The sequence below is a fragment of the Mus caroli genome, chromosome 7 (assembly GCF_900094665.2).
Source record: "Mus caroli chromosome 7, CAROLI_EIJ_v1.1, whole genome shotgun sequence".
Classification (NCBI taxonomy): Eukaryota; Metazoa; Chordata; class Mammalia; order Rodentia; family Muridae; genus Mus; species Mus caroli.
This window is the reverse complement of record NC_034576.1, coordinates 121150895-121170008: the sequence shown is the minus strand read 5'-3', so window position 1 is coordinate 121170008 and position 19114 is coordinate 121150895. Positions and strand designations below refer to the sequence as shown.

General features: G+C 49.6%; 2 protein-coding genes across 7 annotated transcripts in view; one reads left to right on the top strand and one right to left on the bottom strand.

Annotated features, from left to right (window-relative positions):
• The window catches only part of Gprc5b (G protein-coupled receptor class C group 5 member B), a 23791-nt gene extending 5302 nt beyond the window's left edge, over window positions 1-18489 (top strand). For 3 of the 6 annotated variants that reach the window (XM_029480190.1, XM_029480193.1, XM_029480194.1), the window contains exons 2-4: window positions 6007-7037; window positions 13871-14028; window positions 17286-18394. In XM_029480190.1, coding sequence (XP_029336050.1) covers window positions 6008-7037; window positions 13871-14028; window positions 17286-17333 — 1236 coding nt within the window. In that variant the 5' untranslated portion in view covers window position 6007 and the 3' untranslated portion in view covers window positions 17334-18394. Of the gene's footprint in view, window positions 1-6006; window positions 7038-13870; window positions 14029-15296 lie in introns of all 6 variants that reach the window. The other 3 variants (XM_029480192.1, XM_021166499.2, XM_029480191.1) reach the window with 3 other exon arrangements.
• An 11-nt stretch (window positions 18490-18500) lies between these two features.
• Window positions 18501-19114, bottom strand: part of Iqck (IQ motif containing K) — a 116421-nt gene continuing 115807 nt past the window's right edge. The window contains exon 9 of the mRNA XM_021166501.2: window positions 18501-19102. Within this exon, the coding sequence (XP_021022160.1) occupies window positions 19047-19102 (56 nt within the window). The 3' untranslated portion in view covers window positions 18501-19046. The remainder of the gene's footprint in view (window positions 19103-19114) is intronic.

The following is a 19114-nucleotide window of genomic DNA, read 5'->3' as shown; positions in this document are numbered from 1 at the left end:
TGTGTGTGTGTGTGTGTGTGTGTGTGTGTGTGTGTGTGTGTGTGTGTGATGTATGGTATGGAGGAGCCAGGACTCAGAGCGCTGGGAGAAACTGTTTCTGCTCCTCTGTAGACAGTCTGTGTGTGTGTGTGTGTGTGTGTGTGTGTGTGTGTGTGTGTGTGTGTGTGTGATGTATGGTATGGTGTGTGGAGAGTGGGTGTATGTGTTTCGCAGTATATTTAAGAACATCCGAGTGAGTCACACATTTCTGAGCGCCTGGCTGGCAGCAGAGGTAATTAGTATGTGAGCCTTCCTTGTGCATTCATTCCCATTTAGTCTCCTCTGCTTGAGGAGCCGCTGCTCTCACCCCGTGGTTTGTTACCATGTATTCATCCATCCCAGGCAGCCCTGCCTCGAGGCTGCCTTGGAACCTCTACTCTGGTTTTGTTTCACACAGTGCTCTTGGAGGTGGGAGGCAGCAGGTGGCTGATTGAAAGGAGGGGGTTACCTGACAAGGGGCATTTTGGGTGGGAAGGGTAGGGCCTGCTTGGGGCTTCTGCTCTTCATGTCCTCATTCAGACAGACAGAAGGACAGACTGGCAGATGGACAGACGTTTGTGTCTGCATGTGACCTGCAGGCCTGGGGTAATCGAACCCTGATTTAAGCCTCTCAGAGCCTCCCTTCCTCTTTTACAGAAGGGAATGATGCACACCGGCATGCACCTTTAGAGGCCACATGAGAGTTAGAGCCTGTAGATCAGTTTCTTTCTTTCAGCAGCTGAGGGCCAGAGCAAAATAGACGAGGGCCTGGGCGGGTGAAGAGGAACACACCAAAAGGTGAATACGGGGAAACTGAGCTGGAGGGGAAATGCAAGCAAGAGGACCTGAGTTCGGGACCCCTGTAGCCATCCACATCTCTAACCCCAGTGCTGGGGGTCAGAGACACACAGAGGCTTACTGGACAGTTTAATAGAATAGATTCTGAAATCCAGGTTTAGTGAGAGGCCCCATCTCAAATACTGTGGTCGGTCATAAAGAAGCCATCCAAAGTCAACCTCTGGCCAGAGGTGTCTTCTTGGGTGAGGACAACAGTGTACACACATAGAGTCAGGGATCAAAAGTACAGGCATAATGTGTAGTGGGGGCTGAGAGGGCCTTTTGCAGATCAATCCTCCAGCAAAAGTCACCAGTGACTCTCCAGCCAGTTCTGGTCTAGAGAAAGCCCAGCAACAATAAGGCACTTGTTTGCCTTGGGCTCCACTCTCCTGGTAGCGTGTGACCTTGGTCAAGCGGCTGCTCTCCGAGTTCTGCATAGTGTTATCTCTATGAAATGAGGCAGCCTTAGCACTTGCCTCTAGGTTGTTCTGTGGATTCTCTCTGTTTAAGTGGTTTTTGAGTTAAGGTTTCTCAGTGCTGGTAGCTCAGGCTGGACTAGAAGTTACCATGTAGCCCAGGCTGGCTATGATCCTCTTTCTCTAACCTCCTAAATATTAGGACTACTGGCCTGTACCACCATATCTTGTTCCCTTAGGCAGATGCTTGGATGTTACTATATGTGTCCGGGAGCCGGGGAAGCAGCTACTGTAGTTGTCAGAAGTAGGACCTCCTAGAAACCCTAGGTGTGCAAGTGGTTTTGGCTTCAGTGTAACCCTCCCCACCCCAAACATAGTTCTGTGGACTTGGGTGGTCACACCCCACAATCATCCTTAGAGACAAATAGTGACCACCTTGAGACAACTGAGCTCTCTCTCCTGTGGTGTCTGACCATGCCTGGTTTCATCTAATATGCCTAGATATGGGGCAAAAAGAGGCCATTGCTCTAGGTTTTTGAGAACTGGTTGGCAAGTGACAGAAACCCAGATCAAACTGGCTTCATTCAAATGATGTAGTTCATTGGATGCTGGTGAATCCAGCTGCCTTTCAATGGATTAGAGCTCAGATCCATCCCCTAGCTGTTGCCTCCCAGTCAACCTCACTCTCAAACAGGTCAAATTCTCCTGCTAAATTCACTGGTCTATTTCAGGCCATGTGCCTATTTGTGAACCAATCACTTCACCCAAAGAGTGGGACAATGTCCAGATTGGCCAAGCCTGACCTGGATGCTGCATCAGCTATAATTCTCTTACTTCTCCTGTTCTGTAAGAATAGGAGACAAAAGAACTTAAGAGGAGAAAAGGTTTTATCTCAGGTCACAGTTAGAGGGTATAACTGATCAGGACAGAGGAGTCAAGGCTGTAGGGTCTTGAGGCAGTCGGTCACATTGAATCCACAGTCAGGAGGCAGGGAAAGAGGAACGGTAGTGTTCAGCTCACACTTACACTGTCTAGGACCCCAGCCCAGTCAACAGCGTGTCCTGCTTTTAGTGTGGGTGTACCCAGCTCAGTTAACCTAATCCAGATAATCAATTCCTCATGATCATATCCAGGGCTTGTCTCCTAGATGAGTTAGAGTTTATCAAGTTGATATTACCCATCACAGCTACATTTCTTGATTCAGGAAATAACTGATTAAACAAGATGAAAGGGACATTTTGGTTCGTGGTTTTGGAGATTTCATCGTGGCAGGATGGCACGGCGGTGGCACTGTATGGCATCAGTTCTTCACATGGCCATAGACCAGGACCCTGCAGCTGGATCTAAAAGCCAGGCCATCAACTATCAAAGGTGACCTACTTCCACCCACGAAGCCCCACCTTCTAAAGGTCGCCTGGCCATTACAACAGCTCCATCAGCTAAGGACTTTCCCACTTAACTCAGACCAGCTGGGAGCGAGGGCTTGAGATAACTCTCCAAAGGCAAGTCTCGAACTAGTTCCGGAAATCAAAGAATCAGATGTTGCATCAAAACCCATAGCTGCCCTGGAAGGAGAAAAGGGCTCTACCTGTGGCCGTGGAAACGGAGAGCATGAGAGGGTCCATTTCCTGTGTCCGAAAGGAAATGAAAACTCTGCGTGCGAGGACACTGCATGGTTTCAGACGTGAGGGTGTCCTGGTGCTGCTCATTTCAGGCTGGGGTGGTCAGAAGCAGCAGGAAGCAAGTGAGAGGAGCTTCACCCGAAAGGGTGGCTGGACTCAGCTAAAAGAAAGCAAGCTCTTGCAAGGAAGGATGGCAAGGTCCAAGCACAACAGAGACCTGGTGGGCTTCCTGGTGTCTCTCACCGGTTCTGATTTTGATGTCTAAGACCTCAAGCCTCCGTCCCATGGTCTTGCTGGGCTGTGTCACTCTGTTGGGTGGTGACTGCTATTCTCATTGTAGGCCGAGTCTTTATTCGACAGATGTTCATTGTCCCCTCTCCTGTTGCCTCTGGCTGAGATCCACCAGTCAAAGGCTGCACAGGTGAGAGATCCAGATTTGGGAAGCATCTTCCCAAACATCATTTCCTCGCCGCCAGGGAAGATGGAATTGGGTATAAACTAGACTGGGGTGTGTGGCTGAGAACTCTCTTTATGGAGTTTACCACTGATGACTCCTCAAAGGGAGACTCACCAGGAGCCCCTCTGCCTTGCTGTGGACCAATGGCAGCTTGTTCTTGTCCCGTCGAGTTCTTAAATGTTGTTTCCTAGCATGCTTTCCAGCCCTGACGAGTGGCTCTGTTCAGAATGATCTCTCTTCAAAGGGCACCATGCAGCCAGATGCCTTAGGTGTGTGCACGTGACCTATACGCAGAACTTACGGGTGTTGGTTCTTTTCTCTTTACTGTGTGAGTCCCAGGGATCTAACTTAGGTTGTCAGGCTTGGCAGTGGGTACTTTTACCCCAGTAGCCGGCCTCCAGTACCGTATAGAAACATTGAGAGAAGTATTTTACTGGGATGGGGTTTAAGTGACCAAATGCACAGGACACAGTTAGTTAAGTAAATGACTGTACCGGGTGTCCCAGATGGAGACTCCATGGCACTATTATGACTAGACCATGAGTCAATGGTGACTATCTAGGGTGCATCCCCACTCCTATATTTTAGCCTGAGTGGGGGTCTTGTTTAAGGAGTTCCTCTTCCCAAGTACCTTCTGTTTGTAGCATGCCTTTTCTCTGTGAGCAGCAGAGCAGACCACCCCACACCACCAGCCATCTTCTACGCATCAATAATTTATGCAGTCGATGGCCTGGAGGTTGAGGCAGGATCCGAGATGCACAAGGGAGAGGAGGAGAGAGAGGTGGTCGATACTGCATTTACTTAACAGAAGCCCCAGGGATGGCTGGTGCTGGGCTGTGGGGAGGGTAGCTGGTTACTGACCTCACATAGATGGAGTTAAGACCCCAAACTAGACTAATAATGAGCATGGGCACAGATGTGCAGGCTTCTTGAAGATCCAGTCCCTTTCAAAAGCAAGGACCTGGTGTCGGTGGGATAAAGGGCTGTCTGGATGCAAGAGTCTCTGGTGGGGATTTCCTAAGTGCCTGCCTTGGGCCAGGTGCTGTGTATTAATACGGGTCTTTACCAGAAATCCTTTGGGGGGGATTTGTGCCCCTCACCCAGGGAATATTTGACAGTATACAGAAGCAGGGTTGTTGAGATGCATCCCACTATGCATAGGACACCCCAACACCCCCCCAAAAAAAGTTTCAGCTGCCAGATGTGACAAGATTGGGAAAGCTGGGTGGGCTGATGAGTAAAAGATATTGTCTTTGCCTGGGGTAGTAGACAAAGACAAGAAGGGAGGAGAGGAGAAAGGGAAGGAGAAAAGAAACAAAGTAGATAAAAAATGGCTCACTTGATTAGAGCTCAGCCCACGAGACCCCGCCCACAGGTCTGTGAGAGCTGGGCTGACCTTGGCAGAATCTGAGCTGATGGTTCTGGTGCCGGGCAGAGGGGTGGGCATCTTTGCAGGGTTAGCGAGGCCTGATGATACTAGCCTATAAGAATAGGGGTGTGGAGGAGGAGGAGACTGGGTCAGAGCTGTCACTGAGCCTCTAAAGCACATGAGAGTGTGTGGCAACTTAAACTCTCAGGTCTCCCAGGGAAAGGACCGCAGGTGGGTTGGAGAGAATGGAGCCTTAAGAGATCTTTGGAAGAGGAAGATGGAATGTCTGTGAGAGACAGAGATGAAAATTCTTTCTGGATGTACAGGTAGATCCACAGGAAATGCTCCAGGATTCCCTTGGATACCAACAGCCTTGATGCCAGGATCCAGCTGATGCTCCAGGCCCTTCTTCTGTGAAAGGCCTTTCTTTCTGTGAAAGTCTATCCACACATAACCTATACCCACACCCTATGGACTTCAGATCACGTACAATACCCAATACAATGTCAATCCTTGTTATGCAATGTCTAGGTAACAACCACAAAAATGTCTGTGTAGATTCAGAACAGACAGAATCTTTTCCTTGAATAGTCTTCATCTATCCTTGGTTGAATCCATGGGTGTAGCAAACTTAGTTGGGACCACTGAGTATACCATAAGTTAGTGCTAGAAGGTTTCTCCCTCTGCTGAGAGGGGTGGCTTCTGAGTGTGGTTTTATGACCTGGGGCCACTGTCACACCCTGAAGACCCTGTTTTGCCAGATGAAAATGAAGGTCACAATAGGACCTGCTGCTGCCTCATAGGGCATTATGAGGACTGGCTGATCCCAGTTTTTGGCCTAGAGAGAGTGGTCAGTAAATATTTACCATTAGCCTTTGGAGATTAAAGGAGGAGAGAGAGAGAGAGAGAGAGAGAGAGAGAGAGAGAGAGATTGCCCCAGCTAAGTACCTGTCTAGTGATTGTCTCTTTAAAATTTCCTTCATTCCCTTACTTTGGAAGATGCCAGATTTACATATTACAAAGCAGTAGAGAGAGCAGGTGAGTCTCCCCACCATAGGTCCCCCAGCCACTGCTGATGGTGGTTCACGGTTTCTAATCTGGGCTAGGGTTCAAGTGGGTGGTGGAGTGCCTGGGTGAGGGTCCACAAGGTCAGGAGAAAGTTAATACTGTTATCTCAAGTGCCAGAAGGAGCCATGAGGGCTGGCAGGTTTGAAAACAGGCAAATCCTCGGGAGAATGGGGCCTTACAACGGACTGAGCTTTCTCTCTGATTGTTCCCATTTTCTAGAATGTTCCTGGTGTTAGAGAGAAAGATGAGAACCCATCAAGTGTTTCCCTTGCCCCTGCTCCTGGTTATTGCCTCCGTGGCTTCAGAGAACGCCAGCACGTCCCGGGGCTGTGGACTGGACCTTCTTCCTCAGTACGTGTCCCTGTGCGACCTGGACGCCATCTGGGGCATCGTGGTGGAGGCAGTGGCCGGGGCAGGGGCCCTGATCACACTGCTTCTGATGCTCATTCTCCTAGTGAGACTACCCTTCATCAAGGACAAGGAAAGGAAGCGGCCTGTGTGCCTCCATTTCCTCTTCCTGCTGGGGACCCTGGGCCTCTTTGGCCTGACGTTTGCCTTCATCATCCAGATGGACGAGACAATCTGCTCCATCCGACGCTTCCTCTGGGGTGTCCTCTTCGCGCTCTGCTTTTCCTGCCTGCTGAGCCAGGCGTGGCGGGTGCGGAGGCTGGTGCGCCAGGGCACAAGCCCAGCCAGCTGGCAGCTGGTGAGCCTGGCACTGTGCCTGATGCTGGTGCAGGTCATCATTGCCACTGAGTGGCTGGTGCTGACTGTGCTGCGTGACACGAAGCCAGCCTGCGCCTACGAGCCCATGGATTTTGTGATGGCGCTCATCTACGACATGGTGCTGCTCACCATCACCCTGGCCCAGTCCCTCTTCACGCTGTGTGGCAAGTTCAAAAGGTGGAAGGTGAACGGAGTCTTCATCCTCGTCACTACCTTCCTCTCTGCGCTCATCTGGGTGGTCTGGATGACCATGTACCTCTTCGGCAACTCGTTAATTAAGCAGGGAGATGCCTGGAGCGACCCCACCTTGGCCATTACACTGGCAGCCAGCGGATGGGTCTTTGTCATCTTCCATGCCATTCCGGAGATACACTACACCCTTCTCCCACCCCTGCAGGAGAACCCACCCAACTACTTCGACACTTCACAGCCCAGGATGCGGGAGACGGCATTTGATGAGGAAATGCACCTGCCTCGGGCTTACATGGAGAACAAGGCCTTCTCAATGGATGAACATAACGCAGGTAAAGCAACCACTGTCTGGCCTGAAGATAACTTTATGATCCCTTTCCTCATGCTAATTGCCAACTGATTTGTTATAAACTTCCAAAGAGTTGGCCAAAGAGATGGCTCAGTTGGCAAAACGCTGCCATAGGTGAAATGCAAGCGAGGGGATTGAGTTCACTCTCTAGGACCCAGAGAAAAGCCAGGTGTGGTGGCGCATGCGTATAATCCCAGCCTTGAGGAGGAGGAGGAGGCAGACCCAAGGGCTTGCTGGCCAGACAGTCTAGCCCCAGACCCAAGGATCTCAAAACAACAAGAACAACAAGGGATGGCTTATAAGAAACAATATCTAAAGTAGACCTCTTGCCTAGACACACACACAGTGTATCTATTGGGTCTAACAATGCTGAGCCAGCCTGCCTATGTGACTGCAGTTTTCTGGATCTCACTTGAAGGCCAGACCTCTTGCTTCCCTCATGCTGTGGCTGGGAACACACCTTCTGCTTTACACACTACCACTCCCTGCTGATCCCCCAACATTAGGTCCCTAACTCCCAGTAGGCACTGAGTTTGCAGCCTGCCTGCCCTGTGTGTCGATGTATGCAGGCCATCATGACAAATGATGCTCCTGCCCTCCTCCACCTCAGTCATCAGCATTGTTCCAACTGGGTCCCAAGGTCCAGGTTTAAACCCTGCCTCTCCCTCCCACTTCATACTTCGTGGCTTTGGAGTAGATTACACAATCTCTCTAAACCTTTTTTTTTTTTTTTTTTTTTTTTTTTTTTCTCATTTGTAAACTAAAAATAACAGGAGTGTATACTATATAGAAAGTAACACAGTGGAGACCAGATCCTGGTGGCACTGAGCATGGGGCTTGTGGGTCTTGGCTGGGGTCTCTTAAAAGTAGGATGAGAGACACCCAGGGATAGGGGTTTACTTGAGTGGTGGTCCCTACAAGGAGAGCACAGAGGCAGGTTGTCAACAGTAGTTGTATTTGTAAGCTAATCTCTGTTACAGCCAGGCCCAGTCCTGCGGAGACCCTCTGAGGATGTGTGTAGAATAGAACCCCAAATAGCTCACTATGACTGAGGCTTCGCTCCCACCCACTCTTAACCCACTCCCATCACCAACTTCTCTGTAACTTGGTTAAATGGTCACAAATTCTTCTCGGATCAGAGGAGAAAGCCAATTTGGTAGCAGTTGGGGTGACATCTGGGTAGCCAATACTACCTGTTTGTGCTCAGGGGTGAGGTCACAGTAGGTGGAGGGGATATAGTCACCAGGACCTCCAAGGCCCTACTGCTGATGCTGGACAGGTGCCCCTTAGGACACTGCTTAAAGGAAGCTGGCTGGGTCCCACACCTGAGCTTAAATAAATGACCTTTCTCAATTCCCCCAAAACACTTCAGGGACCTGTCAAGAATACTGAACCCCAGTCCTGAATGAGCACTGACCACTTGGCATGGTCACAGGCTGAACACTAACTGTGTGCCAGCGCTAATCTGCCTTCAGCCTGCACTAGTTTATCAGTCCCGATGCTACCCTGTGAGATTGGCCCATTATACCCCCCTCATGATGGATCGGTGTAAGCTAAGGCTCAAAAGAATGCCTTTTCCTGAGGACATACAGCTGGAACGTGGCCTGTGGCAGACAGAAAGCTAGTGTCATTTCTCTTTAGCAGCATCCATCCATCCAGTTGCCAGGCACAAGTGTGAGCTGTATTCAGGTGCTGGTCCCTTTAAACAGGTTTGCAGGGTTGGTCGTGGAAGCCCAGGGTAGAGCCTGTCCCTCCCCCATAGGCAGGGAAGCAGGTTGAGCCCTCACTTTCTATAGAACCACCCATAGCCCTGCCATACCTAGATGTAGTCAGCTTCCTCAGCACCCTGAACCCCTAGCCAGGAGGGGTGCCAGAAGCCAGCCTCTGGACAGAGGGGAAAGTCCCAGTGTGGCTGTAATCCAAGTTGCTCTCTTCTTACATAAAGTTCCAGGCCAGATGCCTGTGTCTGTGGAGATGTTGGTAAGGACTCAATGCCAACCCTGCTGGGGACGGGAGAAGGCACAGTCAAGTTAGAGGTCACCATTGGGAGCCTAGAGGCCTCCTCGGGAGCTGTGGTGACAGAGGAGGGGCCTGGCTGGCCCTGGCATCCTGGTAGAGCCACCTCTCCTTGCCAGCTCCTCCTGGAGGGGCCTCTCTGAGGCCCTGGACTCCCCATGAACCTTGGAAGTAGAGGAAACAAAAGTGGTTGTGTACTGATGTACATTTGTGTCTCCTGGGGGATTAGTCCATCACTCCATCTAATTCTAACAGTATCTGTCACACACACACACACACACACAAAGAGCGTTAAGAACCAGTGATTAAATAGAATGATCTGGTGTCCTTGCAGTAAAACTGGAAGGTCAGAAACACTCAAGCAGTGGTGTTTTAAAAGTAATGGTAGCAGACATGTGAAAGCACCTGCCTGTAGTCCCAGGACTCACTGAGAGAGTAGAGGCAGGAGGGGTGTGGGTTCAAAGCTCGCCTGGGACACACAGCAAGGCATAGAACTCCCGATAGCAGCTACAAATAACAACAGCAACAGCAACAGCAACAGCAACAGCAACAAAGTTCGGAGCATTTATTGGCTACTGTCTCTTAAGTCATACAATAGCCCTGAGATCTGTTTGGAAACAGATGTGACGAGGCCAAGTGCTACCCTGTCTCCAAAACAAAAACGAAACAGAGCTAAGGCAGAGTGGTCCTTCTTCACCCCTCTCTCCATTAGAGTCACTTGGGCTACTACTTAAGAAAAACACTAGTATCTTCCCTGCCGCCACCCAGGGCCCCTGATTAAGTCTGAGTCTGGGGTCTGTATAATTTATAAGTTCTCCAAGTGATCCTAAGGTGTTAATGGGTGGAAACCTTGGGTCCAGGCACTGGCCCACCATGTGCTTAAATCAGTGATGGAGGCCTCCGCCTAGTCAGGGGATGAGGAGCTGTGGTACCCTGGGGATGCTGTGGAATTTTCCATCAGGCATCAGCATTTAGTTTTCTGATCCTCCCCTGCCTGCTTAGCTTGCCTCAGGCTTCCCATGATAAACTGTGCTGCAGTGAGAGCTCTTATCCATTCATCTTTCTGCTCTGTGGTCCACTAGCTCCTTGCAAAAGATGTCCTAGATATGAGTTAAGTAACCTGCATTTTAAATCTTGACGTATCATGCAAGGTAGCACCCCAGAAAGGTAGGTTGAGTGCCTACTGTGTGGTGGCATTGCAAGTCCCTACCTAAATCTTTAGCAACCTTGGGTATTGTCAGACTTTTTTAAGACATTTGCTTGCTTGTAGTGGTGAGGATGAAACCTGGAGCCTAGTGCATGCTGGGTCACTGAGCTACATCCCTAGTAACCCCTACCATCAACACTTTTTTTTTTGGCAGGGGGACATCTTTTAGTCTATCAAAAATATATATCCACCAAAATCACTTGAGACCAGCAGGCAGGGGAGCCCTCAGACGAAGCTCACAGAGAGAACATTCTGGCTGGGCTGGCCTTTATTCTAGAAACTCTTGCTTCGCCGGCCAAAGACCATCTGGACACGCTCCTTTGCCACAGTAGGAGCAGCTGTTGGCACCTTCCATGCTCCTTTAGCCAGTTTGTATTTTAGGAAACCAGCCCCAGGAGGGACCTTATCCTTAGAGTGGCTAGTGCCCACGAGCCACCATGATCATGTCCTTCCTGCACTGGGAACTTCCGGCCAGCTTCTGGAGTTCTCTCCCCCATGCCAGAGGTCCCCTAAAGTGTCATGAGAGGGAGGGTGTGTTCTCCAGGCTGTACTGAGGCTCTATGAAGCTGCAAGTAGCTTTACCCCTAATATTTCTTGTAATCGTTGAGGACCCCCCCTCCCCACATATATACGATTAGCCAGACTGTGTTCCTTAGTATCAAAAGCGCATGAGATAAGTGCTAAGAGATTCAGATGTCACACCTCAGATCACATCTTACAAAGTGCTAACAAGGCATAGGAAACACGCACCTTTTGAAGGAAGTGTGTTCCCTCCTTTGTTATGGATCCTGGGCTCTAAGGTCTCATTAAGGCAAAGGCTACTTAGCCATTTTTGTTTACTGCTAGAGACCCAGAGTGAAGCCTGGGGGAAGAAGGCATGGCTAACTTGGTGTCACTTGCAGGACCTACCCCAGAGAAAGTTGGCATCTGACCAATGAGTGGATGCCTCCAGGTACCCACTTAGGAATAACACTCCCTGCCCTCCACCTCTGCTGGGGGTTGGATAGAGTCAGCTCTGATATTAGGCAAAGGCCTCTGAAATTCATTACTAGCAATTTAAAAAAAAATAGAATTTGAATGCTTAATTATTTGACAAACGAATGAAAATTCGAAACGCCCTAGGTAGTAAGCTTCAGGAAGGGCTAGATTCAAGAGACTCAAGGGATGAATAACCTTGACTTCTCATCTCTTATGGTCCCCATTTGCACAGAATATCAGAAATTCCAAATTTTTTCTGGGGAAAAAAAAAAAAAAAACCTTTCCAGAAGGCTTGAGAAAATCCCATTCTGATTGGTTCTAAATGTCATCCCCTAACCAGTATGTTCTCAAAGATGAAATGCTCTGATTGGTCAGACTGTCACAAGCTGGACCCCGGGTCCATGCTGAGGGTCTAGATTGCCAAAGCTACACTCAGAGATCCACAAATAGCCTGCAACAGAGAGGGACCCAAGGAGTGTGGGGTAGCAAGAGAGCTTCAGTTTCTGGGAAGAGGGTGTGCTTGCATCGCAGCAGTGTCCCTGTCCCTGCTTCCCAGACAGGGACGTGCCATCACTCAGCAGAAGCGCCTGCTCAAGCCCTGGAGATACCAGAGCAGGAAGGTTTCCTGCGTCTGCCTTGCAGTTTCTTCGGTCCAGTCCATGATGAGCCTATCCCTAATGCCACTCAACACATCTTGCTTCCACATACCCAACTGTGATGACTAAGAGCAGAGCATATGGAACTGGTGTGGTGGTTAGGAGCAGCCTGTCTCTGCCAGGCTTCCAGTGTGGACTCTGCTAGCTGTGTGACCTTGGCCTTAGTACTTAACCTTTAGCTCTTGAAAAAAGAAAAAAAGAAAAAAAAAAAAAAAGCATCTGTGATGCTATGAGAACTAACCCTCTATATGTCGATTTCCTCAAGACCCAGCTTTAAGGTCATTCTGACTCTTCCCTCCTCGTAGGCTGCACAGTGCCCAAGAAGTCTCCCTGTATTCCCTCAGAGAAGACTTTTAGGTAAAGCCTTTCTTTAGCCAAGCAACATTAGTACTTCCTCCAGTGAAACTGCAGGTGTCATCTGACAGTTAAGATTCGCCCAATGGGATGCTGAGGGTAGAGCCTAAAGCCTCAGGGATGCTAGGCTAAAGCTCTGCCAGGGAGCCAAAGACCATATTTTAATTTGACTGCATCATTTTGGTGGGTTTTGACAAAAGCAATGTGACCTGTATCCACCTTGAAGTATCACACAGAACAGTTTCATCATCCTGAAATGCTCCCCAGGCAGCACCCAACCACCATTAACAGCCTTCACTTTCTGGATCCTAGCTTGGCATGATGCGAGAAGCCCTCACAGGCTGGCTCCTGTCACTCAGAAACCCGTACTTGAATTTTCCATGTCTTTTCAAGTTGGTTTTTCTTTATTTAAAAAGAAACTTAATCTCTTAAAAAGTACAGAAACCGAGGCCTGGGGAGACAGCTCAGTTGGTAAAGTGCTTGTTGTTCAAGCATGAGGACTGGCGTTTTATCCCCAGAACCAGCGTGATGCTCACTTGTGAGTCTGGAGCTGGGAGGGGGAGACCCGTGGATCCCTGGGATTCCCTGTCCAGCCAGCCTAGGCAGTGAGGCACTGTCTAGAACCAAGGGAGGGGCTGCAGAACTGTTAAGAGGATTGATGTTCTTCTGAGGATCTGAGTTCAGTTCCCAGTATCCACATCGGGCAGCGTGGCAGCTCCAACACCCTTTTTGGCTTCTGCATCTGCGAGTGTGCACGCGCACACACACTCAGAAAGAGAGACAGAGACAATAGACACACATGCATAGACACACACAGACAGACAGACATTTGCAGGCAGGTAGGTGTGCACACACACACACCATGACACAGAGTACTCTAAATAGCTCCATGTGGACCCCAACATTTGGCATGCAGCAACAGGAGGACCAGGAATCTAACTAAGGCTGGTGTGGCCGACCTTAGATGCTGTCTTTTAAAGGACAGTAACCCAGAACACCTGTGCCTACGTTCAGAGGTAGAATGTTCACCCATTTGGCCATCATTGCTTCGGACCTTCTATTACTCTTTGGGAATAACCCAAACAAGAGAGTAATTTTCCAGTGTTGACAGACACTGTCCTGTACATGCATTTAGCAGTCTCCAGCTTGGCAGCATCCAGAAATAGTGATGGCTTTTGACTGATATGGTGAATACAGACCTGTACTGTTCTGCAGTGCTGTTCTACAGGGAGGTAAAGACTGATCCAAAGAGTCCTGACAGCCCAGAGGTGACTGTCACCCAGCCTGGCTGTAGCTGTTTGGGGAGAGCAGGACTTCACAAAGTTCCCAACCCTTCTGAAGCTGGATCAGTCTCCTAGAGGACTGAGAACAAAGCCCCTTTGTGACTTTTGTTTTGAATCAGGCTTGTGACAAAGGGGAGGAGCCACTGTGGTGGGTGGATAGAGGTACCCAGAGAGGGGGAGCTGGTTGCTTCAGAAAAACAAAATTCTCTCCCTCCCCCTTTTCCTCCCTCTCTCCCTCCCCGTTATCCCTCTGTTCCCCTCCCCCATCCTCTCCCCCACACTCTTCCTGGTGTTGTCATCTCGGGGGAACTCCCATCCTCAGCTCTCCGATCAGCAGTGGGCTTTTCCAATGGAAGCTTGGAGCAAAGATCTAGCAGCCTGGGAAAGAAGCCCAGCAGCTTGGGAAACCGGCCCAGTGCACCGTTCAGAAGCAATGTGTATCAGCCGACCGAGATGGCCGTCGTGCTCAATGGAGGGACTGTAAGTATCAAAATCTGATGTCTGGGCGGGAGGCCTGAGCGTGTCCGGTGTGGGGCAGCTTCAGCTGGGTACACCTGGAGGCTGCTTCTCTGGGCTGCTCACTGCAGCTCCATGCATGCACGCCTTCCATTTTTTGTCTGTCCCCCTTGTCATAAGGAAAACTCACCCATACTCAGAAAGCCATCTATAGATGCCTACCTACTGCTTAAGGCTCTTCACCTGATGAATTTTCCTCCATAAGCACAGCTCCCCCAACCCTCTCCCAGAAAGGTGACTCTAAGGAAAAAATTTCTGTGAGGATGCTCTCAGCCTTGCTAACATCCATCAGGAGGCTCAAGCCCCCTGGGTCCCTACTCCATCCAACCCCCTACCCCAAGCGGAGTACCAGGTCCCCCTTGCCCAGTTCCCTAAGGGACATCCTAAGAAATTGAAGTTGAATCCCTCAAACACCAAAGCAGCTGTACTTATCTGTCGCCAAACAGGCCTGCAGCAGAAAATGTTACCTTTTGCTTTTTGCCTCCGTTGGAATGACTGTTTCATTCCAGCAAAATCTAAAGAGGCTCTCATTCCTACATCCACCCTCCAGACATAGCTCTGTGCTTCTCAGAAACAATGCATGAGCCGGTTCACATGTACACATTTGATTTCCATTCTTTATTTTGTGCCAATTCCATAAATCAACCTGGCTTTTTTTTTTTTTTTTTTTGAATAGACCATCAGGGATGGAATTTTGGTTTTTCTGCCCTGTGAAGGACGGCCCTGCTAGGCTCTGATTCACTTTGCTTTGGACAAGCTATAAGACAAATAGAAACACAGATTTGTGTTCTTAAATCTTCCTATCACCTCCTGGGCTGTTTCTTTGTCCTGGGGCCAAGAAAAGCCTGACTTGACTTGTGACCACTGATCTCCAGAGGGGTCAGCCCATGTGCCGTAATCAACACAGCCTGTCCATCATTCCTAAGTCCTCCTGGTTCCTTCAAGGCCAGTGCAGGGAAGAGAACAGAGGCCTGACCAGGTGATGCTCTAGGGACTCAGGGTGAAGCCCAGTGTTAGGACACATGCCTAGCCTGCCCAAGGATTCCCCCTCCTCATCTCTTCAAAGTACTGAGTTTCTGAGCGAGTTGGATGCCCCATCAGGTGGGGGACATGACCCTCCAGTACATTTCTGGGAGGACACAGCCCCCCACAGGCAGGAATAGGGAGGTTGATGCATCAGTTCCTAATGTTGACTTTGCAGAGTTCTCAGTCCTGTCCTTATGTAATTCCAGATCCCAACTGCTCCGCCATCTCACACGGGAAGACACCATTGGTGAAAGACCTTAAGTTCCAGAGAATAAGAATATTTCTTACCGATTTTATTCCCTGGCTGTGTCTTTCTTGAGGGCGAAATCACTAACCATGGCAGAGACAGGCCACCTGGAAGCCAGGAGATCTGAGAAGTCCCACCAAGGGGATTTCGTGTAAATGTGACATATGGATGAACTGGAAAGCTAACAGTGACCGCCCTCCCCTCCCCTGCCACACACGCAAACACGGAATCGTCCTGCAAACTAAATCAGAGCTAACTGCCAATAGTCTTAGACTCACTCAGAAGCGTGGCTGGGAAACTGAGTCATTCAGCAGGGGGCAGGACAGAGAAGAAGTCACAGCTGCTGTGCCAGACTATCTTGGCTTATTATGTGAGGGGTTGGAGCCAGCCTGTCACCCCCACCCTCCTCACCAAATGCTGATCCCCAGAGCCATCTTTTGGAGAGAACTGTGACCTTGAGGTTAACTAATGGATCATTCTCCCTGGCTTTTGCTTGCCTGGGTGGCCCATGCAGTTCAGGAGACTTTAAGAGGTTGTGGCTATGATTCTCAAGGCCCAGCCGGATGGTCAGGGAGCTGTGTAGCCAGTAGGAGTGGAGGAACCATAGAACGTGCCAAAGAAGAGAAGGTACTCTGGACCTTGAAGTGACCATCACATGTAGACAGAGGTGACCAACCGTTGTTCCTTCTATGGGCCTCTTGCTCTACCAAGTACCCCACCTACCCCAACCTCCCCTACAGATTGATAGAAATATCCCTCCTCCTTCCTCTTGCAGGTGCTCCTCCATGCCTTCCCCCAACCCTAGCCCACCCTCACCCTCCACCCCCTAACCCCCGAGTTCATTACCATCTTCATTTCAGAAGCTCAAGTAGGGTCGCCAGCTTGAAGCTTCAGGGGAGGCAGGCAGAAAGGCAGGCGCCATAGCGCCTTTTCATAATGATGTCCTATGGCTGGGTTCCCCAGGGGTGACCTCTAGGATGGAGAGATGGCATCCTGTTGCCCAGCGGCCAGTGGCTTCTGGGATATTTTCCCTTCATGTGGGTAGAAGTCCAGGATACAATGAGCTCCATGAAGGTTTCTGGCTGCTTTCGGAGGGTATGGAGAATGTTTTGATTCTGGTTTTCCGATGGCTCTATGGATGTGGCCCCCTTCACAACTGTCATTTGTCGTGGCTTCCATCTGTCCTGAGCAAGTCATTCCTTTGTTGCTAGGCATCTCCAGCATCCCTGCCATTAAAAGCCCTGCGTTCTCTGCACTGTTTGGCCAGGATAATCTCTAGCAACCTTTCCATGCTGAGTTTGAACCTGACCATATGGACTGTATAAACAAGGGTTGCAGCCTCTGCATACACTCTAATCGCTACATTGCTTTTTCTATAAAAACTACCCATAAGCCTTTAACCTTTAATGAAAGCAAATTTTTAAAAGGTTAGTGTTTGGGGGTGGGGGTGGGGACTGACCTCGTCTTAAGTCAGTACATCTGAGCTGAGTGTTTTAATAAATCTGATATTTCTCAAGGCCCCAGTCTCTGCTGTGTCCCCTCCCTGCCCTAGCCTATCCTTGTAGAGCCTTAGGGAGGTGTGGCCAATCTGGCCAGCGCTTGGCTCTCCTGCAAGTTTTCCTTACAGCTAGCACATCACCATGCATGGGAACCAGAAAGCATGGCACCCAAAGGCCACCCCTTCCCAACCTCCTGAGATGCCTCACCCCCATCCAGAGCACGCGCTTGCTTCCCGAGAATTTGAACCGGTCCTTTGTGCTTAAGGTCCATCAAGTGGTGGGCTTAGAACTTAGAGGCCCGAGGAGGTGTGGGAAGGAAAGAAAGCTAGGGCTGTATGGGGCTGGGGCTGGGGCTGTTGCATGCACTACCCTGCCCTTCTGCAAAGATATCTCCGAGTACCTCGGGCCAGTCCGGTGACAAACGTCAGCGCTCCGCATTCTTGTGCCAGGAAGTGGCTGTCCACCCCCGCTCTCTGGAGTCCTTTGGAGCTTTCTGATGTCACCAATAACTCGGTCTGCAAAATCCCCCCTTGCAGAAGGGAGAAGCTGACATGATTGATGGTTTTCTCTCTAAGCTCTTTGTTGTCCACGTATAAGGTGAGCACCCCACCGTGCAGACGGCTGTGCAGAAAGCAGCATTTCTGCACTGTGAAAACAGAACCACGCTGAGCCACAGGAAACCCCCTCGCTTAGTGAGGCCTTTCAGTTTTGCTTTTTTTCCTTTCCAATCCTGATAGGTTATTACGCTTCTGGGCTTTGTTTTATCTTGGCTTTAAGATTCAGGGTGGGCTGAATGTTTTGGCATGGAGGGCGGAAGTAGGAGCAAAAGAAGTAGGGCCACATCTACTACTATTCTGAGTTCGAGTTCACCTGAAGAGGACCACGAGGCAACTCCACCCAGAGACTGTGGCAGCCAGCTTCTGACAGAGCAAGGCTGAAGTACAGAATCCCATGGCACCTGTTTAACAGTTGATAGACCCAAGACTTGGTTGGGGAAAATGGTCTAGAAAGTCATCTGTGAATAACCCCAAGCTGCGAGCACAACTTGGCATGCCCGAGTAGTAATACCATATTGGGACTATAACAGCCACTCTGTCCCCTCCTGAGTGAAGACTCCACAGAGGTCTGGAGTCAGTTGCCAAGGTAGCGGGACAATGGTAGAGGGGAGGGGCTCCAATGCACCAGCTGTTTCAAAAGTTAAGATCTGGTTATTGCTCCACCCCCCACAGATGAGATCAAGGACAGCCAACAAGTGTAGACAGGTGGGGGAGGGGTTGTCTTTTGAATTTGCCAAATGGCAAAGTAGAAGAGGACACTGGCATTTACACATCCAAGGATGCAGCGACCATGTGAGCTGATGAGAGCCCTTGGCAGGTGCTTTATTCATAAAGAGCTATGGCTCGTTTTTTGATAGATAATATATATTTATTAAATGTATTAATGTGTATTTTATAATGTACCCTCACTCTTCCCCTTATCCTGGCTGACTTGCATACTTATAAACAAAAATTGTTTGAGAAATTTCAAGACAATCAGTATGTACAGGGCTGTATATAAACTATCACAGACTTTAAAGGTTGTTAAGCATGGGCAGATAGGTTTTATTTTCAAAATGCTGTTCTTAACAAGAAAATAAAGGCTTTACTATTTACCTAAGATGCGTGGTAGCTTGTCAGTCAGAGACTACTGAGGAGGCTTTCAGCCACGTCTGGGCATTTTAAATGGGAGAATCCTGGCGAGCAGCAGCCACAGAACCGATCGGACCATTAAGTTAATAGGGCCCTGCTGTTATACTTTGGGGCTTTAACAATGGAAATCCTTTCTGACAACTGTCTCTTATTGGGCTGGAAACAGCTCAGTGCTAGAGCCTTGGCCCCACTGGTTATCTCAACACCCCAAAACCAAGGCAAAACTAACACAGAGATCTGAGGTAAGTTAAAATATGGATCTTGGCAAAAGTGGGAACACTGGTGTCAGAGGACACGGTCACGAGGCATGCCAATAGTGACAGCTCAGAGGGTGTTGCTGACACCGTGGAGAGGATTTGGGGTAAGGCAGGAAGCTAAAGTGCTTTGGCTTCTCTGCAACAAATCCCTCCTCACGTTCAAAGGGTTCTGCATCCACCACACTAAGGCTTGTTAAAGACACCGTACTAGGGAAAGTACAGACTGGATACATCATCCTGCCACACATCCTGCCACTGACATCGGCTAAGGATACAGTGCTGAGGCAGCAGGTGCTTCCTCGTCCTCCATTTTACATTTCACTGCAAAGACAG